Source organism: Protopterus annectens, chromosome 1.part2 (assembly GCF_019279795.1).
Source record: "Protopterus annectens isolate FY-2018-M chromosome 1.part2, PAN1.0, whole genome shotgun sequence".
NCBI lineage: Eukaryota > Metazoa > Chordata > Ceratodontiformes > Protopteridae > Protopterus > Protopterus annectens.
This window is the reverse complement of record NC_056727.1, coordinates 897,060,773-897,078,905: the sequence shown is the minus strand read 5'-3', so window position 1 is coordinate 897,078,905 and position 18,133 is coordinate 897,060,773. Positions and strand designations below refer to the sequence as shown.

The 18,133-nt window shown below is 39.6% G+C and overlaps 1 protein-coding gene across 1 annotated transcript in view; it reads left to right on the top strand.

Annotated features, from left to right (window-relative positions):
- The window catches only part of LOC122791686 (xanthine dehydrogenase/oxidase-like), a 1,688,659-nt gene that overhangs the window by 823,193 nt on the left and 847,333 nt on the right, over window positions 1-18,133 (top strand). Inside the window, exon 18 of the mRNA XM_044059558.1 lies at window positions 17,286-17,455. Coding sequence (XP_043915493.1) covers window positions 17,286-17,455 — 170 coding nt within the window. The remainder of the gene's footprint in view (window positions 1-17,285; window positions 17,456-18,133) is intronic.

Genomic DNA, 18,133 nt, shown 5'->3' with positions numbered 1-18,133 from the left:
AGCTGGTTTTAAAACTTTCTCTTGCCCTACCTCTAAGATGACCTCTTCTATTCTTGCCATCTTTTTTGTCTCTCTGTCTCTTTCTCTTTCCTAATAAATTTGATAATCCACCTATCCCTTGATTATTCTTAGGGTGCACATAATGTACTGGTTAGCTGCTTGCATTCTGTTTATTGTTATGCAGTGTAGGTGATCAAGAACCAAGGGCCCTTTCTCAGTTACCCCCTGTTTACAATAAGATATAGAAATCAGCGATAATAGTAACAGTGGTAGGGAGACTATTTCCTTATTTCATTTACATTTGCTTACCAGGGTAGTGTACTGATCACAGTGGACCATTTGCAGGCGCAGGATAACATAAGAAAGCAGCAAATCATATTTACAGATACAAGGATATGCTATAAAACATATACATATTTACAGATGCAAAATTTGCTACATTTAGTTCAAGACGTAGTTTACAATTTGAATAGAAAAATGGAATTATACCGAAAGTCCATGAAATGGTAAGTGAGTTGCCAATATTGTCTCAGTCATTGGGGGGTAGTACTCCATAAGGGGGTGAATCACTTAGCTGGGAGTATGTGTATGTCTAGGAGCTCACTTGCACCTTCTAATGGCAGAGATTTTGGCAATAGCAGGGCTGCTACTATGGGACAGGAGTTAGGACACACTCCTTGGCAGCACTATTGAAACTGCACTAGTGTCATTAATCTCCAAACCTGCCTCAAACATGGGTTGAGTTGAGCCCAGGGGAGGCTACAGCAGCAATTGATGGTCAGCTGCAGGAAGAAAAAAATAATAGTGCTTAACAGTCTTGTGTGTGTCAGATACTTGGAAGTGGGACACTGCAGGCTTGTTTGGGATCTGGAGAGACAGAGAGCCCAGTCACAGTGGAGTATGCTCCCTGTGTGCTCTTCAGGGAAATTGTGCTTAATGCAGAGAGCTGCATTTGAAATACGGTGTAAATCCATTCTTGTTTTTAGTGACTGCCTCTTACCAGTGCCAGTGGTGAGATTTGGGGCTCCTTGATTACTGGGTTGGGATAAAGAGGAGCCGTCAGATATTGATGTCAGAGTGGTGGGATATTAATTGAATTTCAGTAGCCTGTAAGCAGTTGTCACTGAAGGTGTGTGTACTCTCAACAGCCACAAGATAAACATTCAGAGTTTCAGTTTCCCAGCAGTTTTATTTATTTTTTCAGTTAGTTCAGTCAGGAAAAGTAGGCAAAGATGTCAGCAGAAGATTATAGTAAGCTGACAAAGAACCAGTTGGTCAAGGCATGAGAAGCCAAAGGACTAGTGCATGCTAACCTTACTAAAGAGGATATGATTTCAGCCTTAATTGCAGCTGCAGCACAGACCAGCAACCAGGGAGATAGCCAGTCTGGTGATGGGGATGTGCAGTCTTCAAAAACAGGACAGTTCACCTTTTCCTCAGAGGACTTAAAATCCATCTGTAGTTAAAGAGACTTGAACTGGAAGCCAAACGTGGCGGCTGAGGAAAAGGAGAAGCAGCGTCAGCATGAGAGAAAAATATGACCCTCCGTCAGCATCATGGAGGTAATGGGAAAGGGAGTAACCAGACCCTGGAAGCAATAAAGGTTAGTAAATTTCTTACACAATTTGCCGGGGGGGGGGGGACTCTGATAGTTTTATTCAGTTTACACTGAAAACCTTGAAACTGCATTGGTTGACAGGCATATGGTCGAATTGCAGTTTTCAAGTCAGCAGAATGCTGAACCCAAATAAATCAACTATACTACAGTAAATGGGTAGTGTAATTCAAGCATTTCGGTTCGACATTGTGCTGGGGGATCGCAGTTCAGTAAAGAACAGGGAATTAGCCAATTTCCTCAGTATAGTGCGATCTCGGATTTCGTATATTTAATGTGCAGGGGGGTGTGGGGGGCTGTAGGGTGCAGGAGGGCATGGCCCCCTGCAAAATATTAGAATGAATGTATCACTGACTGTATAGTTTAACAGTATGTTAATGTGCATAGCAGGAGGTGAGTGACGTCACCTACTGCTATGTCGAATACATCAAACCATAGTTGTTGATGTATTCATTTTCACTTTGGTTTACTTTTCAACATTGATAAAAACAACAAAAAGCGGAAGCAGGCTGATAAAAACGGCACGGACTGTTTATTACTGTAAGTGCTTTCAGCCAAGCAAATGCTCAGCCTTCATCAGACATAAAACAAACATCACAGCTCTCTTTTTATATAAACTCTAATACACAACACCTAATTAACCAATTAAATAATTAACCAATCCCAAATAGACAAATCAATAGGAAATTAAACCAAAATTATACTCAAAAATTAAAATACTAATTGTGTAAAAAATATTCCATTTCCCACTCGTTCTTTCAGGAACGTAGAAGGAATGTATATAATTTTAATACAATGGTAAAAACTAAACCAGAAAGATATATATATATATATATATATATATATATATATATATATATATATACATATATATATATACACCACATTAAATATACTAAAGTAGAAAAACACCAACAAACAGATATAATACGAATGCTTCAAGGTGTTTGGCATTAATAACACTACTATTAAAAAGTGGGACATCTCACTATGAATAAATCCAAGTACATAAACATCCACATAACGTTTATCTAAGAAGAGCTTTTAGTTTGAGAATACACTTAATGGAAGCATAATCATTCCATTCCTGAAAGAACGAGTGGGAAATGGAATTTTTTTTACACAATTAGTATTTTAATTTTTGAGTATAGTTTTGGTTTAATTTCCTATTGATTTGTCTATTTGGGATTGGTTAATTATTTAATTGGTTAATTAGGTGTTGTGTATTAGAGTTTGTATAAAAAGAGAGCTGTGATGTTTGTTTTATGTCTGATGAAGGCTGAGCATTTGCTTGGCTGAAAGCGCTTACAGTTATAAACAGTCCGTGCCGTTTTTATCAGCCTGCTTCCGCTTTTTGTTGTTTTTACTTTTCAGCATTCCGAATTCCACATTTTGGGTTGACATTCTAAATGGTCGAGTGAAGTGGATTGGTTTTATTCATATATTTGAAAGGGCATGTAAACAGTATAATGTTATGCAAGAGCTTTGGGTATGGTTCCTGACCCCCTTACTCCATGGTAAAGCTGTATCTGCTGTTTCTAAATTGTTGATACTGATATTTTAAACAATGTTTACTAGACTGTTTTAACACCTGAAGCTTACATAAAAAAGTTTCATGAGCATAGATGCAAAGCAGATGAAAGTGCATGTGATTATATTGTTGAGTTAAGCACTTTCTTTCATAGGTGGGTGAGTGGGTGTCAAGTCAGCACTTTTGTAAGGCTAGCAGAACTTTTTTGTGAGGGAACAAGCCTTCCATTCACACTTTGCCTGAGGACATGAGAATCTGGTTGGCAGACTGAGGATATAACTCTGTAGATGAGCTGGGGAGAAAAAGGGATCACTACTTAGCAAACAGAGCATAACTGCACAAGAAGGGAATACCCAGTGCTGCACATGGATGTAAGGAAACCCATGGTGGGCAGCCTAAATCACCCCAACAGAGTCTACTAGTAACAGGGGAAGCCACTAGTTCAGGTACACAGGCAGGATCAGTGGTTAGATGTTTTAAATGTAACCAGACAGCCATGTAGCATATAAATGTCCACTGAAGCAAGGTGGGGAACAAAAGGTGAGGGAGACAGCAAATGGGAATAACCACCTGACAGTCGTAAGTTGTCTGGTGACAACAGAGGTACCAAACTATCACTGAAGATTGTATCCTATCTTAGTGGATGAAAGACAGGCCACTGCTAAGTAAGACACAGCCTCTGACATAACCATTGTGAAGCCTGTAGTGGTTAAAGAAGAGCAGTACTTGCTTGGGAAGTTCACACAAATTAGAACTTTAGGAGGGACCCAATTCCAAATACCTCTGGCCAGGGTTCACCTTGATTGGGAGGATGGAAAAGAGAACAAGCAAGTATGTGTGTTTGAGGATATCCCTGCAGATGTCTTATTAAGGAAGTATTTTGAGAATTTAGTACCTTTTGTGCATGCAGTTGCACTCACTCAGGCTTAGGCTTGGAGACAGTCAGGTAGGTCTGATAGCTTGGGAGGGGGGGGGGGGGCCCAGACAGACCTCATGCCTGAAGCTGGGGATAGTGATGGGTCTATTTTGGGGAGGGAGCTACCCTGTAGCAGTGAGCCTGAAGGTGAGCCACAGCTGCTGATAGGTACTGATTTTCCAGTGTAAAAAGTAACTGCAAGGATCCACGGTGGTGGTGCTGCGGTAGCGTTGTCAGCTCACAGTAAGATGCTGTCCGGTTTGATTCTCAGCTAGAGCGTCTTCTGCGTGGAGACATGCATGAGTGGGCATACCTTCGTTGAAGGTTGTGCATCAGGGCTTGCAACTCAGCATGTAAAAATCAACTGCCAATCATTAGCAGACTGGAGTTCCACTGTGGTGACCCTAACCGGGAAAAGCTGAAAGACACAACAACAACAAAGTAACTGCAAGGACAGAGATGAATGGTAGTACCCAGGCTGACAGGGAGGCACCGTTGTCAGAATATACTAGGCGTCCTATGGAAGTGGAGCTAGGAAAGGTCACAAAAGTAGAGTTTGAGACAGGCATTCAGAGACTGCCTTACGAGGCTTGAGGGAGTTAGCTAAAGAGGTACCTGATGCTCAGAATGGACCTCTGAGGGAGGGCTAGAGGTTGAGGTAATACAGCAGTTGGTAGTGCCCAAAGCCTACCATCTGGCATGTCTAGTCGTCATAGGCCATGACATTTCTTTTGCAGGTTATATGGGTATAAAGCATACCAAGAGTTGTATTAAGCAGAATTTTTATTGGCCTGGGATTGCAAGGGATGTAACTGGATACTGCAGGACCTGTGAGCAGTGACAAAAGGTAGGCAAGGCAGGAGACAAGGCCAAAGCTCTATTGATGCCTTTGCCTGTGATTGAAGAGCCAGTTCAGAGGGTAGCTATGGATATTGTGGGGCCTCTGAGTACCTCATGTTCCACAGAAAAGAAGTATACCCTGGTGGTAGTAAATTGTGCTACCAGATACCCTGAGGTGGTGGCTCTGTCATCTATCAAAGCAGAGAAGGTGGCAAATGATTTGTTAGAGATTTTCAGCAGGATAGGTCTACCAAGAGAAATACTGACTGACAGAGGTGCCAATTTTATGTCAGACCTGCTGGCTTGTCCATGGAAACATTGTGGGGGAAGCACCTAAAGACCACTCCCTACCATCCATAGACCAATGGTCTTGTAGAGAGGTTAAACTCTACACTAAAGACCATGCTACAGGCTTTTGCAAACCAGTTTAGGAGAGAGTGGGACAAATTCCTGCCCCATCTATTGTTTGCATACAAAGAGGTAGCACATCAATCCACAGGTTTTTCACCCTTTGAGTTACTGCATAGGCATAGGGTGAGGTGGCCTTTACATTTCATTTGTGATGAATGGGAGGGTGAGTGTGAATCCCACAAGGAAACTGTTGTGGCATATGTCCTAAACCTCAGGACAAGGCTTGGGGAGCTTATGGGTTTGGCTCTGGAGAACCTGGCAGCAGCCCAACAGCAGAAAAAGGTTTGGTATGACAGGAAGGCTCAAGCCTGAGAGTATGCTGTAAGACAATACGTTATGGTGCTCTTTCCTGTCAGACAGAATAAGCTGCAGGCAGCTCTGGTGGGACCCTTTGAAGTGGTAAGGAACATCAAGAATGTCAATTACATGGTAAATCCACTAGGCAGGGGCACAAATTGCACCATGTTAACATAGTGAAGCCTCAGCATGTCAGGGAGGATCTGGGTAGACAGAAAAGGGCAGGGTTGACCATTAAGCCCAGTATGTGTCAGGTGGGTATGGCAGAGGTCTCCTAACTGGGACATAGAATTGGGGTTATGCCAGAACCTGCTAAGGTGGAAGCTATTCAGGCATGGCCCGCCCTTGTTACCAAAAAGAAGTAAGGGCATTCTTGGGGACAGAGAAGTACTATAGAAAGCTTGTACCCAGTTATAGTACAAGAGCTGTTCCCCTCAAAGTCCTGACAAGGAAAACAGGCCAGATAAGGTAGTATGGACCCCAGCCTGCAAGCAGGCATTCCAGATACTTAAAGGGGCTTTGGGAGGACCCTCTGTATTAGCCAGTCCAGATTACAGCAACGCCAATGCAGACGGATTCTCAAGACAGGGTATAGGTTAAAGTGTTCCCAGACAAACCCATTTCTCTCAAGCAACATTTTTCCAGGGTCACTTGAAAAACTAGCTTGAGGTATTGCCAGCTATACCAGAAGAAGTAGGACGGTGCATGTATGGCATATGCCAGCTTGGGTGGCTGAAGTTTTATAAATAGTGTAGTGTCCTTTGACTGTCACATCGATATGTACAGATGCTTGTATTAAAAATGCATTTGTACAAGTTGTTTATGCTAAAAATGCTGCAACAGAATCTTAACACAATTCTGAATGTGTATTGTGCCAGAGTCAGGTGAGTAGATGTGCTGTCATTCTATAACCAGCTGAAGGATGGAACTTTGGCAGCAGCAGTTTGTTTGTTTTAGTTTTTCTTTGGAAGCAGATATAAAAGATCTATGTCAGTTATCACAGTGAAGGTGTTAGTTATTTCTGTCAGTGAATAACATCTTCACACCTTGTGGAAGTGAGCATCTCAGCAGTACATCTTGCCTTGCGATACTAAGTGAGTTAACTAGGGGCAGTTTCTCTTTAGTTTAGTTAGGAATAGTGCAGTGAGATTAGTTTAGTATTATTTTTTTCTGCATCTGTGAGATTCTCTCTAAGTGTGTTATTTTTATATTCCATGTGACTGAAACTCTATTGTTGATTGTAACTAAATCTTAAGTATTCTTCTGTTCTCTATTTTATTATCCATTATTGAATATTTTTTATACCTTTTCATTGTTGGTCTTTTAGAGAATACTTTTAACATCTTCAGAATAATTATGCATACTTTAGTGACACCATGGCCACTCCGATAAGCCTTACTGCCTCAGTCACACTCTACCATTTATATCAGTATTAATTTGACATAGTATAATTGGTTGGCCTTTGTAAGAGCCTTGGAGTATTGGACTGGTAGCAACAATCTTCCTTGTAGTCTGGAGAGAGGGGACAGAGCTAATAAATCTGTGTCAGCCTTTCTCAGGTGTGTGTGCGTGTGTGTGTGTGTGTGTGTGTGTGTGTGTGTGTGTGTGTGTGTGTGTGTGTGTGTGCACGTGTGTGTGCATGTGTGTGAAAAATCAGATATTCAAGTTTGGGTGTGTGTGTCAAATACTTGGAAATGGGACACAGTGCTCCAAAGTGAGTCTTCTTTGGGATCTGGAGAGACAGAGTCCAGTCCCAGTGGGGCATGTTCCTTGTCTACTCTTGAGGGAAATTGTGCTTGATGCAGAGAGATGCATTTGAAATACTGTAGAAATCCATTCCTGTTTTAGTGACTGCCTCTGGCATCAGTGGTGAGGATTGATGCTCCTTGATTACTGGCTTGAGGAAAAGAGAGGGGTCATCAGAAATTGTATAATTTTAAAACTGTTCTGACATTACATGCATTGTTATCACGAACATTGGTGATAGTTTCTCCAAACAATGACTCTCTTAAACATGTCGGCTGAGAGATTTCCTTAAATCATGGTACTGGTCTAGCAGAAGTTTATTTTACATGGAAGGAAAAGATTCAACTGTGAGAAAAAGAAAGTAAAAGTAAGTATTGTCTATCACTTGGAAAGGAATGCCAAAGTTTTCAGTCTTCAGTGTGAAAAACATTTGTACTAATACTAGCTGAAGTTTTCTATTTGCATTATTTTACATCAAGATCCATACAGGCAAGATCTTGTTAGTATGTGTCAGATTCCTAGGTGCTCTGATCTTTCAATGTCCTAGAGAAAGTGCAAGACAGGTTTTACACTGACAGTCAGTGAGTACTCTTTATCCAAGCCACAGTGACCTTGGAGTGAGGACAAGAAAGTTTTGAATGTTCATAGGATCATTGCATCATAGGAAGTTACTAGGCCTCTGCAAGCCTAGTCATGTTATACCCTTGTTCCCTTATGGACTGAGATATATAGTCTATGTTTGCATGTGAATCTAAGATCAGCACCAGCTGCCCCTGTCTAAGAGGAACATAGTTGAAACCTCCAGTGTAAATTTATGATTTCCCATTTGGGTCATTGAGGAGCTCTGTTTTACATGAATTGGAAGTTTGTTCCAGAGGAGTGGAAACTCTGGGAGACATATCTGTCTCTCCAGCATATCCTGTTAATATCGCTGGCTAGGTTAAGATCCCTCGAGCGAGTGAATATTGTCCCATTAGATTTACGGATGTACAGCAGCTTCATCAAGGCAGGGTCTGAGACTGCTCTGTAGGCCAGGCACAAGTCACCTCTAAGCAGTCTATATGATAATGAGTAAAGTGATAGGGCCTTCAGTCTGTCTGTGTAAGTCATGTGCTGTAAGCCCTGAATTTTCTTGGTGAGAAACCTCTGAGGTCTCTGCAGTTGTTGCAGATGTCTGGTGAGGTACATACAGAAGGGAGCATTGTACTCAGTTAGTGGTCTAATGAGTTATAAGCTCCTTAGCTGTGGATGCTATACCCTTGCTTATGTGGGCAATGTAGAAGGGCTTCCTTACTGCTATGGACCCTTGTTGATCAAAATTAAGGCTGCTATCAACTTGCGTTCTTAAATCTTTCACCACTGGGTTTGAACTTAGGGAGATATTATTAATGTTGTAATTAGCAGGGGATTCTCCTTTGCTGAAGGGGATGATAATGCATTCTTTTTTGCATTTAGTTTGTCAATGGCTTTGACACCAATCATTTGTCTGTATAAGACCGTTTTGTAGTATGTCGACATCTTTGGCGGATTCAATGATTGGACCCAGTTTGCAGTCATCATAGGTTCATAGGTTCATAGGTAGGTACTAGGCTATCTGCCTGAAGGCATTTATAAGCCTAGCCAGAATGTGTTGGCTTTCGCCACCCCCTTAGATTAGTTCCCTGTGCCTCTGTCCAGCAGAGGCACTGAAGTGATCCCCGAGGTAAACTTTCTGTTTCCCATCCACTCGTCAAGATTTCTTTTGAAGAGTGTTAGCGAGGAGCACTGCCTAATGTAGATTGGGATCTTGTTCCAAAGCATGGGAAGTCTCTGGGACAGGAATCTATCCCTCCAGCATGTCCTATTTATTATTGTGGTGAAGTTCAGTTCCCTAGAGCGTGTGGCTCATGGGGATAAGGTTTTCTTTAGGTGGAGCATGTCCATCAATTCTGGGTTGGACATGGCCTTGTATGTCAGGCAGAGATCACCTCTGAGTAGGCGGTATGCAACCGAGTACAGCTGTAATTTCTTCAGTCGAGCTGCATAGGGCATCTGTTTGAGGCCAGTGATCCTCTTGGTGAGGTACTTCTGTGGTCTTTCCAGCTGTTGCAGGTGTCTTGTAAGGTATTTGGTAAACCATAGGCCATCTGTTTTCACTTGGACTTCTGAAAAATAGATACCAAACTGTAGGGGGGGGGGGGGCTAGCACAGATCCCTGTGGAACATCACTGGTAACATGTCTACTAGAAGAGTTGGCATCCCAATTTTGACTGCATGTGTTCTGTTTGTGAGCCATTTGGAAACACCTCTAGTGACGTAAGGGTTAATACCCAGCTGTGTGAGTTTCTCAGTGATGCCTGAGTGAGAGATTATGTCAAAGGCCTTGGTAAGGTCAAAATATGGAGTGTGAACTGTTTTGCCTTCATCCAGGGCCTTGGTGACATTCTCAAAGAAATTTGCCAGATTTAGCAGGCAAGAGCTGCCCTTAGTGAAGTCAAACTGGGTCAGATCAAGAGTTTGAAGGTCACCTATATCCTTGTTGATAAGATCCATAATGATTCTCTCCATGGCCTTGCAGATAAGGCTGGTTAGGTTTATAGATCTATAGTTCCCGGGATTGGTTGCGGGGCCCTCTTTGTGCAAGGGGATTACAGTTGCTGTTTTCCACTAAGCTGGGACAATGCCAGTACTTAGACTGAGATTGAAGAGCTTGCTCAGTGGTTCCACTAATTCCTGTTTTAGACCATTTAATAAGCAGCATGGGATGTTATTCGGTCCCATAGAAGCTGTGTTTCTGGCCTTGGAGAGTGTGGCTGTGAACTGCTCTCTGGAGATTCTAGGCAGAGGACTGGTGACAGGTATGTTATGGGGTATAATTGGTGGGGACAGGGGGGTGAAGTTTTTGCCAAACCTGTCTGCTAGCAGGTTGGCGACGTCCTCAGATTCAATATAAGTGGTGCCGTCCACAGCTAGTTCAGCACAAAGTTGGGCCTTCCCTTTTAGATCTTGGATGTAGCTAAAGAATGCTTTCTGGTTTACCTTAGCTAGGGATGCTAATTTAGTTTCCTAATTAGCTTCAGAGGATTTTACAAGATGTCTAATCTACTTGTTTAAGATTTGGAGGGAGTTCTTCCTTTGCTGGGACTGTTCCCTCTTGTTTTTTGACAGCAGTTTCTTTCTCTTATTTTATAACCTATTTATGCAGGATGGCTTTTTTTGTGAGGATCTAGATGTGATCTGTTCTGGTACAGCTGAGTCTGTGCATTTATACAGGTGTTTGTACAGGACACTTGTGTATACCTTGGTATAGGGATCATTGCTGTCAACATTGGCAGGGGGTCTGAAACTATTGATGCCATCGTTCAGTAGGCTATAGTTTATTTTGGAGAAATTTTTAAATGTTTTAGCTCCTGAGGGTGGGCCAGTTATGATCGTTACTTTGAACAAGACTGATTTATTATTGGACTTTACCAGGGTGGGTCCCACACATGGAGTGGTGCAGCAATCCCCCATGTTGGTGAGCAGTATGTCGAGGATGTTAGAGCCCATTGTTGGGGTGCTGATTATCTGCTCCAGAGCATTTGTGTTAAAGTCAAGGAACCTTTACGTGAGCGTGTTTGTGCTCATATATGTTACCCAATCGATGGAAGGATAGTTAAAGTCACCCATGATCAGGGTATTTGGCTGTACTGAGAGTGACTCAAGTAGGTCCAGGTAGTCTGTGTGGCTTTCATGGTTCATGGTGAAGGACCCATAGCTAACAATGACGTGGAGGGTGGGGTCTTTCCTACAGTTAGCTGGACAGAGTAACTCAGGATGGCTAGCTGGTATCAGCCCCAGCCTCCTTGCCATGTTCTTCCAGAGTTTGGGCTGCTATTCCATCTCAGGGCATCTGTGCCATAGTCATAGATTCACCCTGCTATGTCACTGAACCAGGTCTCTAATAGGACATTTAAGATTGGTATAATATGCCAGTTAGCAGATCATATATAAATAAAACTAAAAAGAGAGAGAGAGAGTGAGAGAAGACGTTAGTGTGTGTGCAAAAGAGAGACAGAGCGCACGAGAGAGAGCAAGAGAGAGAGAGAGACTTCTCTGATGTCTCTACATATGATCTACAATGTAAAAGTTTTAGAACTCTGTTCCGCTAAACTGAAGAAGTACATTTGAGAAACCACTACATTTTGTCTACTGGTAGACAAAATATTTATCCATGGTCACTACACCATTGAACCAACAAGATACTTTAAGTAAGGTAAGCCATTTTATTTTAATAAATCATAAAAGAATCATACTTATAATTATAAATCATTGGAGGTATAATTCTCACAATGAGAGATCATTAACAGTACTTTGATGACCCCATTTACCCCGCACCCATCGAATATACCAGTTTAACGCTAATAAATTTAGATTATAACTTATGATCTGAAAAGCCATGTTATTTGTGAAATCACTTACATCTTAATAGAAATGTTGGTAGGAATTTCAAGACCCAATAGCATTGTATTTACAATTATGTTGTGTGTTGTCTGGTTGGGGTATTAATCCTCACTAAACTCCTGAGTTTAGGTCGCAGAATTGTATGAGAGATAATCCCTCAGTAGCAGAACCACACAAGTCTGTATAAGTATCTTTGCAGCATTGTCTCTCTTCACATTAACTACAGAATGCCTGAGATAGAGAGCCTAACCATCCATTTACACTAAGTATTTGCAGATGAAGTGTGGGAGATTTAATAAAATGAAAATGCATTAGATATGAAGATTAGTATTAGTCCCTTCATAGACTTAATAACAGTGAATGTACATATGAGGGAAAAGTAGACATAGTAATGCGACCTGATTAGACTATTATCATATTCATAAGAGAACTAAAGGAAGAACTAGTAATATCAGTACATTCTGTTTAATCTGGTTGCAAGTGAGAAAAGGGGGGAGCGCAAATGAGGTACTGCTCACCATTTTGTTTAGGCAGTGAAAATAAGTCAGAGTAACAGAGCCTGACAAGGTTCATATCATAATAGCGACTTATTCTCTGGCTGCTGATAATAACTTGTTTGTTATGTGTTTGAGACAAGGATACCAAGAAATTTACCTCAAGAGCAAAGAGTGAGGGGTGAATCTTGCTATCCATGTCGAAAATATATAACAAAAGTTATGGTCAAAGAACCACTTATAATTCTTTGTAGTGCATGGAGTTTTATTTGCTCCATGTAGTACTTGTTGAAGAAAAAGCACTGCCAGAAACACAGCTTAGCAAGTTATCTTATTTTAGGGAAAGTCAGGGACTGATTACTGGCACAGGCAGCAGGCAGAAAGAAATCTGTTATTTAATTCAGCCACTGTTGTTTTCTGGCCAGTACAGGCAGGTTTTACTGCCTAGCATGATACCCGATCTTAATAACTGAAGCAGGGGGTGCATTAACAATTGTTAAGATCAGGTGTTGTGCAATAGAAGCACTTAACTGATTTGTCTTTTTCACAGTATTGGAATGTATTCACAGAACTTCATGCTCTACAACTTGATTAAAGAACTGAAGGAAAACAATAATATCACCTAGCACTATGTTTAACCAATGGTGATAAGGATGGGGTTAAATTCAATACCACTCTGGAGGATTGGGGGCAATATAGAAGCAAAAAAAACACAAGGGTATTCACTATGAATTACGCAATAGGAAAGGGATTTAAAAAAAAAAAAAAAAAAGTAAGTACTAAACATATGAAAGCCAGTAAAGCGCAACACAGAGGTCTGCTTGCATTCTTAACATGTAGGCCAGTGATGGCAAACCTTTTGGGCTCAGTGTGTCAAAAATTCAGAAAATGCCTAGCTTGAATCTGCTGGTGTGTCACCTCCCCAAGGAAAATATATAACAAAAATAAAATACATACATAAATAAAACTAAATAGCATAGCTCTCAACACATCAGGGATAAATTTCAACAGAATCAGGGACAAATCTAGAAATAAGAGACATGGACAGTTTTAAACTAGTAGTACTAGTAATTTAAGACACTGACAGAAAAAAAATGAACGTGAATTAATATACATTTTCTGAAGTAAAATAAATCTGTAAATCTAATTATTGTCATTATTAAGTGTAAAAAGTTAACAATTTTAGGAAGGATTAAGAGGGACTGTTGACAGGAATGTAAAACAGCATACGCTTAGAAATGCAGACTACTTGTCCTTTGCAGAAGTGTAACCACAAAGAGAAAACATTGTTAGAACTGCCCTATGCAGACTCTGTTGAGACAGTGTATCGAAACAGTATTTGACTTTAATAACTTCCTTACCTCTGCAGCAATGTTGTTGAACTGGCTGCTGGCACAAAATAATTCAATGCACTTCACACAAGCAATAAATGCAAAAGCAGTTTCTTTGGTAACTCAGGTGTGGGTGAACCCTGATGTGTCACCCAAAACATTGCGGTGTGTCACCTTTGACACTCTTATCATAGGTTCATCATCACTGATGTAGGCCATGCCAGATGAATTTAATTGATTTTTGATGACATTGCCAATGTTTTAAGCCAGGGATCTACTGTGAACTTAGTATAAGTAACATAAGCATGTGAAGACATCTGGCACAATGTTATAAAATAATTAGTTTGTATGTTGGGCAAGTTTACAATAGTTTCTAAGGTAGTAGCATGGATATAAAAGTGGATGGATTAAAGGGTTCCATACTGAAAGTAATGGATTTTAATTGCAATACTGTAGGCGGTTTGCTGGAATGAGAGTTATTTAATGCCTAGATAGATGCTGAGATAGGTAACAGTACATAGGGACTAGATATACATGTATGTGTTTGCAAACAATAAAATGAACTGGAAAAGGTCTGATGCAGAAAATAAGGTTAAAATAAATGGGGTGGGGTGGTATTCGCAAGACTGAAAGCGCTGTCAAATGAATTAATGCAATGATATATATCAATACCTAAAGTAGACAACATTATGTATCTGGGAGTGAGACAGTAACAGCGGTAATGATGGGAAGAGATTAATGGAGGTTACACCACATGAAGTAAAGATGCATGGGCAACATGAAAGGAGTAGGGAGAGCTGGAGAGGGGATGGCATAATGGGATACACAGAGAAAATTATCAATCAGTTTGAAATAGAAAGTTACTTTTCTTATATATTTCTTATATATTTTAGTTCTATTTTGCTGAAAAGGTTACCCTTATAGAGCCAAATCTATTTGAAATCCCCTATGAAAAAACATACATACAAATTGTTGAGAACAGTGTTCATATAAAAAAAATGTTAACTTAAAAAGTAGGATGTTCTCAGTAACACTACGGAAATAGTTGATAGTCAGTGCAGTTTTACAAGGCAAAACCCATAAAAGTGCCATTTAGATAATGCAGGGCCTGCTTCATTTGTAAAATGAGAGAGCAATCTGGGGTTTGAATGTGAGAAGTAATAAACTCTTTTAGAAATTGTCCTGGCGAACAACTTCTTCACCTTTGAGGGGAAGTTTTATTTGCAAACTTTTTGCTAATGCAGTTCTAGCCCATTGGGAGTCTAACTACCTATTTAAGGAAGAATTCTTTTCAAAATATGTCTCCTGGTATACACGATACCAGGATGACAGAAGGTCATAGTGAGCTGATCCCGTTATTTATAGAACAGATTTCCTTGAATTTACATATAAATTTGATGATACAGAGATCAATTACCTTGACATATTATTAATCAAGGACTCGCATAATCAAAGGTTAAAAAGTAAAATATTCAGGAAATCAACATATTCTAATGCTTTTCTTCATTTTTCCAGCAATCACCCCTACCACCAAAAGAAATCAGTTGGTAAGGGTCAGATGGTTAGGGCAGCCCGTATGGTGAGTGATCCAGATGACTTTCATCTAGAATGCAACAACCTTTTTGACATGTTCTACTATCCAACATCTTAACTGAAGTCACCAACAAAAGGCAGATTGGATACTTTCTGCCCTTGCTTTCTGACCAAAGCAACAATGATCTACAACACTTGAATGATCATATATACCCAACAACTTCAAGTAATACCAATTCTAAAAATGAAAATAACAGGTTTAACACTAGTTTCTTACACACTTACTGTTTTGATTCTTTAAAAATCAGAGAAGTTGTGAATAAAAATTGGGAGATAATAAAAGAAGACAGAACATTGTGTTCTTTATTGGGTGATTGCCCCAAAATTACATATAGGAGGGGGGAAAATTTGAAGAGCATTTTTCAAAGAAAAACGGTCCGTAGGTCCAACAGACAGTGGGGTATGTCTAGATGTGGCGTATGTTCTCAATGTAAATACATTAGAGTAACAACAGCATGCACAATTAATGATAAAGTGTATAAGTGTAATGGGCATTATAATTGTGATTCTAAAGCCATCATATATGCAGCTATTTGTGATTCTTGTAAAGCCTTCTACATCGGTAAAACCGAGAGAAGGCTAAAAAATAGAATCTATGAACACCAATATGCAGTTAAAAAACTAGATCTCAACAATGCACTTGCAAGGCATTGCCTTGACTTCCCAGGCCATGGTTTCCATTTCTTTGTACTACAACAGCGTGAGATGGATTCAAGAGGAGGGCCATGGCAGATTTTGTTTGCTGTGGCAGATTAGGACTAAGGCTCATGTCTTCCCTGGCATTAACGAAAGTCTATCTATCAAATGTGTATTAAAATGGCTATCTCTTAATAGGTAAAAATCTATATTTATATTCATATACATTAATCAATTTGTAACCCCGGTATAGGGCTAACGGGTTCAATATGATTATTTAAAATAATAGGATGAAAATAGCATACCTGTAATGAATGAGTTGTAAATAGTTATTTTTTTAAGTAATATCAAGGTATACTCATGATGCATTTCTGTTTATTGTATTTTATTTTTAAGTGTGCATCACATTTGGTATAACAGCTTTTTTGCCCTATTCAACAACATTATTAGAGTGCAGCAATTCATTTTTCAGTAAACATTGGCATTAAATGGTTACCAATGTTTAAATTTAATAACATTGTAAAATAAACCTTCTTGTTTAATGTTGCTAATATAATACACGCTTGTAGTTACAGGATTTAACTGCAAATAGGAGCATTAAGGGTAGTTTTAGATATGGTTTTAAAAAAAATCTATGCATAACATTAGCCTTGAGCCCCCCCGTTAGATGGTTTCAGCAGTAGAAATATTCCTATGTTTCTTATAACAATATTAACAGCATGTAACCATGAAGCATTTGGGAATATAATAATGGTTGTATTTAAAATATGGACAAGGTTCTATGTTATAATTCTTTGAATGTTTTTAAGAATTTGTTTCGAATTTTCTATGGCTAGAAACGTATCAAAAAGGCATTTGGATTATTAGTCTGTAGTCTTTTAAGGTTGTCATGGTTTCTCTTAATTGCATAATGCACTTTATCTTGATAGGTTAAAGATTTTTAATATGATTGTATAAGATGAATTTTTTGTAAATTCGTGGTTGTCTGAAGAAGGCGGGTTATTTGAACCTTCATTTGGCTCTAATTGTGGAATAAACTTGTGCTTTTAGTTCTCTCATTATGTGCTGTCCGTATTCTCTACAGTTTTAGTTTGGTTTTTGGTTCGTGAGAAGTAACCTTGTCAAGATGTAGAATACCAGAATCAAAAACAACTAGTATACTCAAAGATACAGAAGATACACATAAGGCTGTTGTAGTGGTATATCAGGAATATCAATTTATCATTATGATCCGTCATAATAATTTCCTGCAGTAGTCTCAATATAAATTATAGCATGCACTCATGTACACTACAATACTATATATCTGACCATATATAATTAATGAATGTCCATGTACAATTGTGTGCACATGTGCATTGTTGTGTATATCTCTTTGTGCATGTGTGGATATGCAGGTCATAGTAACATTGGATGACTCTGCTTACTAAGGGCTTTGTTCTTGCCGTTGCAGGCTGTACCCCCTGGACAGTGTGTTGAAGATGTTGTTGGCCGTCCAATAATGCACTTAGCAGCTGAGAAGCAAGCAACTGGGGAAGCCGTTTACTGTGATGACATGCCCCATTTTGAAAATGAGCTCTATTTGGCAGTGGTAACAAGTACCAAGCCACATGCCAAAATAATGTAAGTAAAATTGTTTAAAATTGGAGCAGTGGTTTTCCTTGCAAATTAGCTCACAAGTATAGAGACACAGCAGTCTAGTATTAAGTTCTGTTAGTGTAAGATTATAATGCAAAGCATATTGAATCAGCTTTGTACCTCATGTCTTTGACTTCTGTTGATCTATTTTTCCAGTGGTTTTATCTGTTTTTTTTTTCTCTGTCTTTGTAATGTGATATACTACACCCACAAACAACTTGAGTATAGAACTAGTGGGTGGGTACTGGCAGTCTCAGTGGTATACAACTTTTAAGGGATGACCATGCTAATGGCTGGCGCCTTGTACATCATTTCACCAAGATAATCATTAAATCTGCAGAAGAATGACAGAACACTGCTCTGGAGATTTTCACTTTATTATATAGTGTAGAATCCACCTGTCATTATCAATGCATTAAGCACAAATGCAAGTAACTGCTTCACATAAAAATACAAGCATTGATATACACATGTTTTGAACTCATCATAGTGTCTGCTTTCATGTTTCTCAATTTGTCTTGTAGATGTTTTGATGAAAATGTTTTATAAAAATGTTGGTTTATAGGCTCATAGGTAAGGACTAGTAAGTTAGCTTCTATACCTTTACATGCATAGCCAATAAACCATATTCAGAAGTTCTCCTCTGCCTCAGGGAGGACAGTG